The sequence below is a fragment of the Podarcis cretensis genome, assembly GCF_951804945.1.
Source record: "Podarcis cretensis genome assembly, chromosome: 2".
Taxonomy (NCBI): domain Eukaryota; kingdom Metazoa; phylum Chordata; class Lepidosauria; order Squamata; family Lacertidae; genus Podarcis; species Podarcis cretensis.
Window position 1 is genome coordinate 93,712,762 of NC_137171.1, and position 14,497 is coordinate 93,727,258.

The 14,497-nt window shown below is 38.6% G+C and overlaps 1 protein-coding gene across 1 annotated transcript in view; it reads right to left on the reverse strand.

Moving 5' to 3' along the window:
- Nucleotides 1-2,763: 2,763 nt before the first annotated feature.
- LRRN1 (leucine rich repeat neuronal 1) overlaps nucleotides 2,764-14,497 on the reverse strand; it is a 32,636-nt gene continuing 20,902 nt past the window's right edge. Inside the window, exon 2 of the mRNA XM_079961830.1 lies at nucleotides 2,764-6,055. Within this exon, the coding sequence (XP_079817956.1) occupies nucleotides 3,718-5,868 (2,151 nt within the window). The 5' untranslated portion in view covers nucleotides 5,869-6,055 and the 3' untranslated portion in view covers nucleotides 2,764-3,717. The remainder of the gene's footprint in view (nucleotides 6,056-14,497) is intronic.

Below are 14,497 nucleotides of genomic sequence, written 5' to 3' on the forward strand. Positions count from 1 at the left end.
AGAAATAAAGAAAATACTAAGAATATCATATAGTAAAAGGCCAGAAGCATTCCTTTTAGGAATTTTAAACGATATTCCAAAAGACAAAACTAAATTTTTCTTATACGTTACGTCTGCAGCAAGAATCCTGGTGACTAAGTATTGGAAAGGGAATCAGTTACCCACTAGGGGTGAATGGTTATGTAAGCTTTCAGAATATTTAGAATTAGCCAAACTGAGATATAATAAGATAAAAACCAAAAAGTGAAGTGAAAAAGGAATGGGAGTGCCTAAACGAATACCTTAAAAGCCAAGGTTCGAGGACAGAAATCTGGCTAAGTCTGGAATAACCTTGTGAAGTGAAAGGATAAGAAAGAGGGATTTATATCTAGATGCTAGGATAGAGATGATAAGGAAAACAGGAAGATACAATGAGAGGTAAATGAGGTGCTGTGGGGTTGGTGGAAGTCAATGTTTGTTTTCCTTTTTAGTGTTGATATTATTAATTTGTAAGATTTGGATTTGTTTTTCATATGCTTGTTTTTGTGTTTTGTGTATTGTTATTTTTCATTTTATTTTTGTAGTTGTGTGGAAAATACTAATAAAATTTACTACTAATAATAAAAAAACACCGCCTTTCGGATATTCCCCCCTGGACGTCAATTCCACCTTTGAAATCCTGGTAATGTCTGTAAAAATCCAGACGTATGGCAGCCCTAGCTTAAAGGCACTCTCTTGTAATTATTAATCCACATGCTTGAGACATGAGAACATAAGAACCAACTTGCACAAGCCAATGTTCAGCATGATATTCTCACGGTAGCAACTCAGATGCCTATGGGAAGCCCCAAAGCAACAGCACTATCCCACTCCTGCAGTTTCCAGCCATTGGTATTCAGGAGCACACTCCCTCCAACAGTGAAGGTAGAACATAATCAGCAGGGTTGGTAGCCACCTGGATTTATCCAATCCTCTTCTAAAGCCATCCAAGTAGATCACCACCACTACTGCATGTGGGAGTGGATTTCATAGTTCAACTATGTGAAGAAGTACTTTCTTTTGTCTGCCTCAAATCTTCCATCACTGAGTTTCATTGAATGGCCACAGAGTTTCGTATTGTTGTGAATTTGTGGTGTTAAAACTGGGACCAGATCCGTGTGTTTTAAGACACTTCTAAATCCCTGGAACTAGTAAGTGTTAGAATTCAAGGCTTCTAATTCTGGGAAATGGCCAGACCACTATAATCTCTGGATCCAGCAAAGTGTTAGAATCCAATCCTTGGGCTGTTAAATAGAGTGATAGACTACCTTAATCCCTCAATTCAGCAAGTGTTAACAGCTAATTAAACCAAGCTAGCCTCCTGGTTGATGAGCCATTAAAAAGACAAAGCATCAAAGAGCTCATGAGAGATGGCAAATGGGTGGATAAAGCCAGAGTTTAGAGTAGAGAGTCAGAAACAATCCAGTTGGAATCTTAGGTTAGGAAGGAGTTATGTGACTGGGAAATGAAAAGCAGTAGGCAGAGCATGATGTTTCATGTCTGTTTGGATCCAAGGCTACACCCATGGCTGAAGCAAGACTTTCTTGGAGTGTTAATGCCATGAACCCCTCCATTGTAGGCTCAAGTTGTACAGGGTTAGTCCTTTAAAAGAGGCCCCGTGGATACAGAGTACACATGTTCCACAGTGTCTCTTTTAAAAGACTCACCCTGTATATATGGGTGAATAGATTCAGGTAGGTAACCATGTTCGTCTGATGCAGTTGACATATATATAAAAATTGTCCGGTAGCACCTTAGAGACCAACTAAGTTTGTTCTTGGTATAAGCTTTCGTGTGTCTGAAGAAGTGTGCATGCACACAAAATCTTATACCAGGTACAAACTTAGTTGGTCTCTAAGGAGCTACTGGACATTTTTTTATATTTTTAAAATATATTTCATATGTGTAAATAGTTAGACCTTAAGAGGGGTATGAGGGTATGGCAGCGGTGGTCTTGCACAGAAGTTTTATGCATAGTCCTGACAACAGTACGAGGGGGGTAGGCAAGAATTAAGAGCTTTTGGTGTTTAAAATCACACCTACTGTTTCACTCTCAATATATGAAAGCACACTATCTCTATCTATTGAACTAATTTCCTTTTGTTGTAAAGGCAGTTGCACCTGCACTCTTAATCTCTCTCTTTGACAAGCTGCCTAAAATGTTCAAAGCCCTAATTCTTTGGGATTTTGTGCCTTCAAATCATGTTTTCATGTAACTGGAATAGGAGAGGCAGAAAAAGGGGGAAAGCTTTCAGCAGCATCTGCTGAATATCCTGATATATCACATCAATGTTGCACATAACCTCTGGTTTCTCGCTCACATCAGAAACAACTCTTTATGTAAGAGCAAAATACAAGCTTCTAACTAAAGATTCCCTTTAGCGCAGAGTTATTAGCATATCAACATTTTAGGAGAAGAATAACTTGTGTTACCGCAGGAGAGCAATGGAGGAAAATTTGGATCACATCTAAATGTATACATGTTGTATTGTCCTATAGAGCAATCCTAAGCCCATTTACTCAGTAGTCTGTCCCATTGAGCTTCATGGGCATTAAGCAACCCACGATAGCTTGATTTCCTTCTCTTGATGAAAGATACCATTTGTTCCAGTTGGAATGTTGTTCATACACTACAGAAAGAAAAACACTAAACATGCTTTTGATGTGACTGTAACATAACAAGTTGTGCATTCAACATACAAAGCTTTTTTCTTCCAATGAAATACCCATCCATAGATTGTTGGTTTGGTTGTTTTTTGTTTGTTTAATATATAAACCAACTGTGACTAAAACTCACATTTGATAAAATAGATTTTTTAGGAAAAAAATGAAATCTAATTTGACCCAGAGACCCACAATTTTATATAAGATTGGATATATTTTATGTCAAAACATAATCACCCATTAAAGCTGGTGATGCAACTAAAAAGATACATTATTGCGATTGTTCTAAAAAAAAATAAACAGAACAAAAACTATAATTTATTATACTTCTGTCTTCATTCTATGCCAGGTGTTGGTGGATTACACAGAAAAAAATTAAGTTTTCTTTAAAAGTTTCTACTAAATATAATAAAAGAGCAATTAACATTTAGTTTGTTACATTGAAAAAGTGTACACACTTAATTGCTTTGTTAGCTTTACCTAAGTCTCTTCAGCTATAAAAAAAGAAGAAAAAACCTGTTGTTCATAGTCAAAAAACATTCAAATCAGTTGATACAACATTACAGTACAGCCAACTAACATTGTTCAAAATCTTGTCATTTTATCTCAAGTAAAAGAGTCCTTAGACCAGATTATGACAAAGCTGGTTTAATGTATTTTCAAGTTGGTCGAGTTAAGATTTTGCAGGACACTGTACTTTCTGTTGATGGCTTCAGAAGAAAGGGGTCATGCGACTTGTAAATCAAAGGGCAATCCCAGCCTTCTACTCCCCACCCCGCAATCGTTAGAACAGCATTGTTAAATTAAGCAAAACTAAAAAAAATTGGAAGCTAAGTGAAGCTGCCATTTGTGTGTGTCAAAACAATTGCGATACGCTATACTAAAAACATTTTGAAATATCCACCTGTCCTCACCACTCTGCCACAAAACCAGCAAAGTCAAAAAAATACAAAAGTCTTCAAACTTGTCACTTTTGCAGAATAAAGCAAAAAAGTCTTTGTGCTCCTTACTACCAGAAGCAAAATACCATCTGAGTTACCACATATAATAGCTTCTGGACGTGTCCACTTGAGTTGGCTTGGTTTCTGCAGTGCCCTCCTTGTCTTTTTCACTGTCACCTTCCCAGAGGTTAATAAGTGGAGGATATAGTTCATTCAGAGGGATGGAGGAGGTCTTTTGCATATACTTTTTCAGTGAATGGTGGTAGTTTTTCCTCTTAAACCTCTTAGCAACATAGACAGAAACAGAGGCAAGACTAATAACAGCAAACATGGATCCCATGACTGCAGCCAGAGCTGTGCTTGTTTCTTGGTCAGTAATCTCAAGGGAAAACGCTGCATTTTTTGTTGTAACATTAACACAGGACTTTTGAGTTTGCTGATGGATGTTAGATACAGTGAGACAGACTTCGTAATCTGTGGAAGGTTGCAAGTGTGTGAGGTTGTATTCATGCACATCCACCGGAACCCTAGCAGTATAGGTAATGTGAGGATTATCAATCTTCATTGTAGCGGATGACCATTTCAAGTTGGACGTCATTACGTTAGAGTTAACCTTCCAAGACACCAAGATTGAGTGAGATTCTGCTTGTTTGACATATATTTTCAGAACTTGAGTACCGTCCAGCAGTGTTCCATTCACTCTAATTGTAGCTACTCTTGTATCTGCTCCTTCTATGTTTTGAGCCACACATGTGTACCTCCCTGAATCCTCGGTCTGAATATTTGATATTTCCAGAGTTCCTTCACTGCTAAGTTTGTATTTGTCCGAAAGGGTTTCAGCAGTTATTTTATTCCCAAGTGGAGTTACCCAATAAATTTCAGGTTCTGGCTCTGCCATAGCCCGACAATCCAAGAAGACAGTCATGCCGATGTCCAAATTCAAATGATTTGGAAATGTGTCATGAGAAATCATTGGAAGACATTGCTCACTGGAATCCTGTATTAACACCTCCTTGACTTGCTGCCCTCTGTATTCTGGTGGCATAGCACAGAACATTGATAAGGGCTCCATGAAACGGATATTAGTCTTGTTTGAGTTTATCCAGTGGATGACACAGTCACACCTGAGGGGATTACTGTGAATGCTGATCTCACGCAAGTTTGGCAGGGATTCCACTGTTTTTTGGTAGACTGCATTCAAGGCATTATTGTTAAGCATCAGGCTTTCCAGAGCAGGAACATCCCGAAATGCTAAACGATGTATATAAGATAACTTTGGGTTGTTCGTTGCTTCAAGCTTGGTAAGTTCAGGAAGATTGTCTAGTGCATACCTGTCAACAGAGACCAGCTCTCCCATATTGTTGATTCCAAGTTCTTTCAACCGAAGCATGTTTTTGAAGTCTCCTTCTTGGATTTTGTGGATTGGGTTTTTGTTAAGATCCAAAAATTTTAAATTTGGAACTTTCTCAAGTGCAAGCTGAGGAACTTTAACTAATCGGTTGTCATAAAAGGAGAGACTTTCAAGACTATCCAAGCCTACTAGAGCATTTCCAGGGATGTCAGTCAGGTACATACCAGCCAGAACCAGACTTCGTAAATTTGAGAGTGGCTTGAAATTCATATCCAATATCCCAATGACAGGATTTTCCCCAATCATCAGAATTTCTAAGTTGGGTGTAGAATCAAACCAGCGACTGTCAATAACTTTTAATTTGTTGGAATTAAGATGAAGTCTTAAAAGGTTCTTCAAGCCTGAGAATGCATTTGCAGAAATGGTACTGATTTGGTTATGGTTTATATAAAGTTCCTGAAGATTGCACAGATCCTGTAAGCAGTAATCTGTCATCTCCGTGATCTGATTCTCCTCCAGATGTAAAGTAGTGAGCTGAGTAAGATTTGACAGCCCCACATCTTTTATACTAGTAAAATTATTCTGTGAAAAATCCAATTCTGTTAAATTGAAAAGCTGTTGGAGCTCATCAGTGGTCTTGGCAATATTGTTGCTTTGCAAGAGAAGAACTTGAGTATCACTGGAAAGATTACTGGGGATTTTTGTTAAACGAAGATCATTGCAGTCAACTGTTGTAGCTTCTCTATAGGTCGACTGGGGTGTAAACCACGGCCTTACCTCACAGACGCACAATTGTGGACATTCATTATTCGGTATGGAAGATGCACTAAATTGATTTACGAGTAATCCCAGAACCAAATGGCAAACCCTTAATGTAAAATTAATTCCAGCCATAGCGGTTTCCTAGTAGGTTCTTCTGGTTTACTACTTGCAAGTACTAGTAGATCAAATGCTTAGGCATTCAAAAGATGGAAGATGTTTTTGTTATTTTCTTGTGAACAGTTAGCGATGCGATGTCTCTTCACCAAGCCTAGTTCTTTCACTCTACGGAAGCTATGTTCCTCAATATATTGGGATACATCTGAAAAGAAACAAACAGATATGAAATGCATGCCATGTATTTCCTAAATTAAAGCCTTCTGTCTTCTGGAGACTTTATTTTCAGTACACTATCATTAGAGCTTTTCTATATGCATCCAATATTGATTTAATGAACTTCTAAAAATGCCTGACTATTACAAATGTTCAAAATTGCCATTCAAATATTCAGTGGTTTTCTCTTAATCATAAACAGAACAGACAACATTTGGATTGGAGTTCAATGTTGTAAAATATTTCCGCAACAATGGTATTTCACTGGTGTCTCTCCCCACACCAATTCTGGTCCCTCTTGTAAACTGAACTGCTGCTAACTGCATAGGATGACAATTTTGAGTAGTCTCCAGTGACATGACTGGGGAAAGGGGTTGTAATTCAGTAACAACAGAGCATCTGCTTTGCATGCTAAAGTTCCCAGGTTCAACTCCAAGCATCTCCAGGTAGGGCTGGGAGAGACTCCTGCCTGAAACCCTGTCAGTCATTGCAAACGGTGCTGAACTATATGGACCAATGGTCTGACTTACTAGGAGCAGCTTCCTGTGCTATTGTTGTGCTTGCTTGAGTGGCCAGATGTTAACATATGGAGATGCATCAGATATATAACAACATGGAAGTTTCTATGGAGCTACTGGACCATGGATAAAGGAATCTCTGGTCCTCCAGCTGTTGCAGGACTTTAACTCTTCACCACCCCAGCCAGCAAAGCCAGTAGCCAGGGGTGATGTGGGTTGCAGTCTGACAACATCTGGAGGGCCAGAGTTTGCCCATCCCTCTACTAGCCCATAGTTATATATTTCCAATCCATGAACACACACACAGTTAATAAATACTGTACAAATGAGGGATGCCCACTGACAAGATTTCCTCCCGACCCAATTCAGAGCATTAGAAAACAGTCTGCCTTGGTCCTAGTGCTTCATAGGTTGCCCAATTCAGCTTAGGGTCCATATCTCCATTTCCCTGCCTATTCATTCCGGGAAATCAAAAGACGGCAATAACTTTTTCAGGAGTGGATAACATTTACAGGAGTAGTATTCCTCCACAGTGGATAAAGCCAGCCCAATTACAGGCAAATAGGTCCAGGACCCTGTTTATGCCAAGGACCTTTAAATGTGAATGATATTATCTATAACTTCTTTATTTTTAGGTAGAAATGGATAGATTTTGCAGCCACTCACATCTTCAGAGGGAATGAATCCCGCAAAAATTCAGCTGGAGTGGTTCTCCCATTGCAGTTTTGTGTTGGTTAAAAAAAAAGGAATCACTTGACCTCCCCATACATTTTGTGGGCAATTGGTCTGAAAACTCCAGACCTGAGAGATGTGCCCCCTGGGTAAGGAACCTACCAAACTGCAGGCAAATAAGCCTCGTGGGGTTTGTGCTAGGCACCTTCAAAGCTGATTTTGGGGAGGATTCATTTTCTGGGTGAAATCATTTGCTCTGAATACAGGCCTGACCTGTCAATCACATCTGATTCTCCCTCTGCTTTCTCCCCAACTTTGCTGCTTGCTGTGACTTCCCAACATCATCCCACGTGGGTGTGATTCTCCGTACAGTAAACTGCAAGAAATTACTATTGCTTTGAGCAAACAACTGTCTGCAGCATTTTAATGTCTGGATCATCAAACTTGTATAACTTTTTACAGATCCCTCTTCATTTCTAGCAAGACCAAAGTCCCTCCAAGGCACTGTCTCAGGATTCAATATTTGTCCAGATGTGATGCACACTCTATGCACGTTGCATGTACACAATATTTGTGGTAGACTTAAACTGGCTATTTTGTTTCCACCCAAAAAGGAAATCAGCATCATTTTGTGAATTCAGTGCACTCTCTCTCTCTTCTCTCATCATCTAAGCCAATTCTCAAGGGTTCCATATTCAGCCACTCCCCACTGTACATGCAGAGAAATTCATCTCATAAATATGAATGGGAAGCTTCTATAGATGTTGGGCGCTAGATGACTCCTAATAACTCTGTTAATCCACAAAGTATTTTTCTCCCTTTCAAATATCATTCATTAGTTTACAGTAATTGATTCCATGAATATAACTTCTATTCAGCAAGGAGAATGATTGTTCTCAATTATGTGCTTAAAACTGCTCTGGCTATATCTGTTTATGGAGACTTATCTTATACAAGGTAAAGGTAAAGGTACCCCTGCCCGTACGGGCCAGTCTTGACAGACTCTGGGGTTGTGCGCCCATCTCACTTAAGAGGCCAGGGGCCAGCGCTGTCCGGAGACACTTCCGGGTCACGTGGCCAGCGTGACATCGCTGCTCTGGCGAGCCAGAGCCGCACACGGAAACGCCGTTTACCTTCCCGCTGGTAAGCGGTCCCTATTTATCTACTTGCACCCGGAGGTGCTTTCGAACTGCTAGGTTGGCAGGCGCTGGGACCGAGCAGCGGGAGCGCACCCCGCCGCAGGGATTCGAACCGCCGACCTTTCGATCGGCAAGCCCTAGGCGCTGAGGCTTTAACCCACAGCGCCACCTGCGTCCCTGGTTATCTTATACAAAGCCTATAGTAAAACATATAAAACACAGCAAGGTTCAGGATAAGCTGCAAATTCAAACCAATTCTGGTGTTAATATTTATATCCTATCAACTGCATATCACATATTGTGCAACTGTACATTTCTGGCTTCAGCAAACAGAATAGCAATTATTAAGCATTTCATTATTTTTATGTCAATAATCTGAATACCACTTAATCACAGTCTTCTCTAAGCTGTGTACAGGAGACCCAAATGAGTTAAAACTAAGCCTGCTGGAATAAAAAAAAGTATTCAGTAAGTACCGGAAGTTCAGCAGGGAGGGAGCCTATCTGTCCTGAACCAAAAGGGAGTTCCACAAAAATGGGCCCACTCTGAATGCGTGGCTCCTTTTGTTTCTTAAAATAAGTGATCTCTTACAGAGGGAAAATGTAATTTTCTTTTAACTGGGAAAATGTTCTTTATGAATAATGTGCATACTAGTTTTTTCTCTCTCTAAACAATGGCTAGAAGTGATTGATTGTACATATCTATTAATGAAAGTCTGTTTCAGTTTTAACACAGTAAATTGCAATTGCTTTCACATGCCGTGCTCCATTTTAATTTTTGCACTCAGGTGAACTGCAGTTCAGACTGGAGTGCAAAAGCAGTTTAGAAGGAGGAGAGTAAGTCAGAAATCGTGAGAGAGAGGAAAAGAAAGAAAAAAGAACTGAACTCTACACTGGACTTTTGAGTACTTTTATAAGTGCACTTTTGACCTTTTAATGTATTAAGTCTCTGGTCTGTAGTCTGAAATAAAAATCTAGATGCCAGTTTACTTAGCCAACTTTCATTTAGCAATGAGTCTATAGGAAGGAGGCCAGGTTTCACAAATACACTGCACTACAGATAAGGCACCAATGGAAAACTTCTGGATGATACTGATCTATGGCAGACTGCATTATGTTGTTTTTGTTATTTGTATACCACCCTTCATTTGAAGATCACAGGGTGGTTCATAACATAAAAACATAGACATAGAATGTATAATCAGCTAAAGGCCTGAAACGTTCTTGTCTATCGCCTAAAGATATGTAATGAAGGCACCAGGCGAGCCTCTCTGGGGAGAGCATTCCACAAACAGGGATCCAATGCAGAAAAGGCCTGTTCTTGTGTTGCCACCCTCCAGGCCTCTTATGCAAGGGGGACACAAAGAAGGGCCTCAGATGATGACTGCAGGATACAAATCAGTTCATATGGGTAAAGGCAGACCTTGAAATAAGGATTTTGAAGGCAAGTGCATGCCTATAATGGTAGGTTCAAAGTGGATTAAAACACTGCTTTGTTGCAGAGTTGTTGCAAAAATCAAATGGGAAAAGTGATGCTGTTCGCTACTGTCCAAAAAGTGGCATCGTATTACTAGGAATCTCATGGTATAAATAATAATTACAACTCTGGCTCAATGCGAGTAGTGATCTTCATAATGTAAATCTCACATGACAGGAGGACAGGAAGGAGGAATACTTGGCCCCAACACTCATTGTTGACTTCATGAAAAAAAAAGATTGATAAAGTCTGGAATGTGATCAACCAGATGCCACAAACAAGACACAAGTGCAACCGCATTCTTGTCACTTGTGATTCCTGGCAACTGGTATAAGAGGCATGCTGCCTCTCAGTCATCTTAGCAAGTAGCCACAGATATCCTTATCTGCCATGAGATTATCTAATCATCTTTTAAAGCTATCACATCTTGTTTGAGCAAATTCCAGTGCACTGTTGTGAAGAAGTACTTCCTTTCGTCTGTCCTGAAGACCACTGAATGGTCCAGGGTTCTAAAAGGGATCTAGATGTTTGGTCAAGATTGAAACTTTCCTTGACAGGACGTATTGCTGCTATTAAGATGAATGTATTGCCAAAAATGTTGTTTTTGTTTCAAACTTTGCAGATTGTGGACAAAATGGAGTGTTTTGGGAGGTGGCAGAGAGATATTTCAAAATTTGTCTGGCAGGGCAAAAAGCCCAGAATTAAGTTTAAGATATTAACTGATGCTAAAGAAAGAGAGGGATTTGCCCTGCCAGACTTAAAGCTGGTTGAAAGACTGGCTACTTCTTGAGAACACTGATGTTTTAGATTTGGAAGGATTCAACAATGCGTTTGGGTGGCATGCATATCTGTGGTATGACAAGGCTAAAATACATAAGAATTTCAAGAACCATGTTGTCAGAAAAGCAGTATTTAATGTCTGGTTGAAATATAAAGACTTATTGGAAAACAAGACCCCAAGGTGGTTATCACCAATGGAGGCTAAGGCCTTGAAAAAACTCAATATGGAGGCCAAATGGCCGAAATATTGGGAAATAATAGAAAAAGATGGAGATAACTGGAGGTTGCAGAGTATGGAGAAAATAAAAGATAAAGTGCGAGATTGGCTACATTATGCTCAGATTAAAGAAGTTTTTAAGTTGGACAAAAAGGTAGGATTCCAGGTGGAAAAATCAAAGTTAGAAACAGAACTGTTAGAACCCAGCTCTAAGATACTTTCAAGAATGTATAATTTGCTGTTAAAATGGAATACACAGGATGAAACGGTCAAATCAGCCATGATAAAATGGGCACAGGACATAGGGTACAACATCATGTTTGCTGACTGGGAAAAGTTATGGACCACAGGTTTGAGATTTACGGCATGTAATGCCTTGAAAGAAAATATTATGAAAATGATATACAGGTGGTACATGACCCCAGTCAAGCTTGCAAAGATATACCATGTGTCTGATAATAAATGTTGGAAGTGTAAAGAAGCTGAAGGAACATTCTTTCACCTCTGGTGGACTTGCCCTAGAGTGAAGGTTTTCTGGGAAATGATTTATAATGAACTGAAAAAGGTATTTAAGTATACCTTCCTTAAGAAACCAGAGGCCTTTCTCTTGGGCATTGTTGGTCAGAGTGTGCAAAAGAAGGATCGAACCTTTTTTATGTACGCTACAACAGCAGCAAGGATACTCATCGCTAAAAGCTGGAAAACTCAAGAATTACCCACACTGGAAGAATGGCAGATGCAACTGATAGACTATATGGAACTGGCGGAGATGACTGGCAGAATCCAAGACCTGGGAGAAGAACTGGTGGAGGAAGATTGGAAGAAATTCAAGGACTATCTACAAAAATATTGTAAATTGTATGATTGTTAAGAAAGATGTAAGATTAGCAAAAACATGGCTTCAACAAACTAGTTATAAAGAATATAAATTTAAATTTAATTGGAAGATGAAAAGATAAATTTTGGATAAGTAACATTTTATAATTAAGTTTCAATAAGAGTATGTTAAATCTTAAAATTTGAGATATTAATATTGAAAAATTATATTATATGAATTAAACCAAGTTAATAATTTGCTGGTAAAATTTATGAGTTTAGAAAGCAGGAACAAGGGTTGTGAGGAAGTCCAAAGATGAATATGAAATGTGGATTTTGGAAAAGATTGTGTTATTATCTATGTATTTTATTGTTAAACTAAAATCTAATAAATATTATATAAAAAAAGAATGGTCCAGGGTTCTAGTATTATGAGAGAGAAAGACACCCCCCACCCACCTTCTCTACCCCATAATTTTACACACCCAAATCATGTCCCCTCTTGCTCACATTTCTCTAAACTAAAAATACCCAAGCGCTGCAGGCTAAGAGAACTACTCTTAAGAGAATTGCTCCAGCCCCTTCATCATTTTCATTTCCCTTTTCTGAAGCCTTTCCAAGTTTAAAACATCTTTTTGGAGGAGAGACAACTGGAACTGTGGCCACACATGTACAACGGCACTGGCAGTTTTATTTGTAACCTTTTCCCTAATGATCCTGAACATGAAATTCATCTTTTTCACACAGCTGTTGACATCTTCACTGTGTTATCTAGGAAGACCCCAACATTTCATTCCTTGTCAGCCACCACTTCAACCACAAGCATATGTATGAAATTTCAATGTTTTTGCTCCAATGTGCATCTTTTTACCCTTGCTTACAGTGAATTCTGCTTGCCATTTTACTGCTCATTTACCCAGTTCTTTAAATATTTTCAGGTGGGTGCCATCCAGACCCAGTGATCTACCAATTTTTAATTTGTCAATGAGACCTAGAACTTTGTCTTTTGTCACTTCTATTTATTTTTGTTCCTAAGGCTCTACTCTTTCAGAAGTTAGCTCAGGTAGATCTGCCCTACGTCCTCTGCTGTGAAGACAGATGCAAAAGATTTCATTCAGCTCCTCCAAAATCTCCTTTAGCACACCTTTGACTGCCCTGTCATCCAAAAGTCCATCTGCCTCTTCCTATCCAGCTTCCTGCCTCTAATGTACTTTTTTTAATGGTTGGTCATTCATATGTTCTTAACAGTGTGCTCTTTGAATTCTTTTTAAGGTATCCCTTATTGTTTATTGAAAAGTCTTTTCCAATGTCTATGTTCTTTAATTACAGCAGGAACTGGTTTCTAACTGAACAAATACAAAGTTGAAGACTTCTCTGCTACTAAAACTTTGTGGTCACGATCAGTGAGCTGGCAAGGAATAATAATAATAATAATAATAATAATAATAATAATAATTTATTTATACCCCACCCATCTGGCTGGGTTTCCCCAGCCACTCTGGGTGGCTCCCAACCAAATATTAAAAACACAATACAGCATTAAACATAAAAACTTCCCTACATCTATACATTTTTCCCCATATAGACACAAAATGATAATATTAATGAATAGTATATGGCAAGTTTCAAACAACTGAAGTGGGCCATCATACAGTTAGATTTTGGCTACAATTATTTCCAAAGCAATTGTTTTGCTAGTTACCCATCTTTGGGAGAAATTTAAAGAAACAAGATAATCAACTGCTAATAACCTCTCTCTCTCTTTTCCCCTGTACACACCACCAACCCCTAACCTTAATTAGAGCTTTGTAATTTGTTTTTACAGAACACACAGTCATAATAAAGAGTCAAAACCATCCATACAATACATTATCAGCACACAAGTCCTGAGGGTTGCTGAGATTCTCAGTACAAGTACATGCACAGGACCTGCCTGTGAATGGCAAGAAAGAAATAGGTCATTTCAAAGCAGAAGAAACAACATAATCACAACTCCATGAAACATTCTACACAAATCCAGTCACTGAAACCACTCTTTGATTGCCACTTGCTTACACTTTGATTACACTAAATTAAAATACAAATATCAAAAAAGGGAAATATGCAGCTTCAAAAATTATGTTAAGATATTGAAAATCTATCTATAACTGTCTGGTTAGAGCCCAGGACGAGGAAGTCTATATTTTCAAATATTATTGCATATTGTTTTATAACACATAATATTCATTAAGGGCCAGGGAGAAAACAATTACACAAAAAAGGAACATAGTTTGCATTGGCTGCATTTGAAATCCGGTTTCGGTTTGCAAAGGCTAATGGAGTTTTCTTCAGGGGGATCATCTGTGAAATTATTAGACAATTTATTTGAATAATGGTGTATTATGCTAAAGAGTGGGAGTTCTGATGTTTGAACACTCTGGCCAACATGATTGTTAATGTAATTATTTGTAGTGTTGTTGATGCTATTGAAATGGCCTCTGGCTAAAGCAATTAAAGAAACTGTATAATTTCACATGGCAGTTGTTTGTATCAAGTTGGTTTATGCAAGCCGATTCAGAGAAGCAATTACTCACAAAACAATGTATGGAACTGCTTTAACAGATTTCAGGAAATAAATAAGAGAAAACTCTTTTGTCTAAAAGGCTCTGAAAAGATGGATTTAGACCAAACACCACAAAATTGATCCCTGGGAAATGAAATAGGGAACTGCCTTTGCTTATCTACCTTCCTCTTCATCCTTGTTTTCGAGGAAAGAAAGGAACAGATCCAATAATGAACTCAAAATAAACTGGACATTAGTATTTTCCCATTTA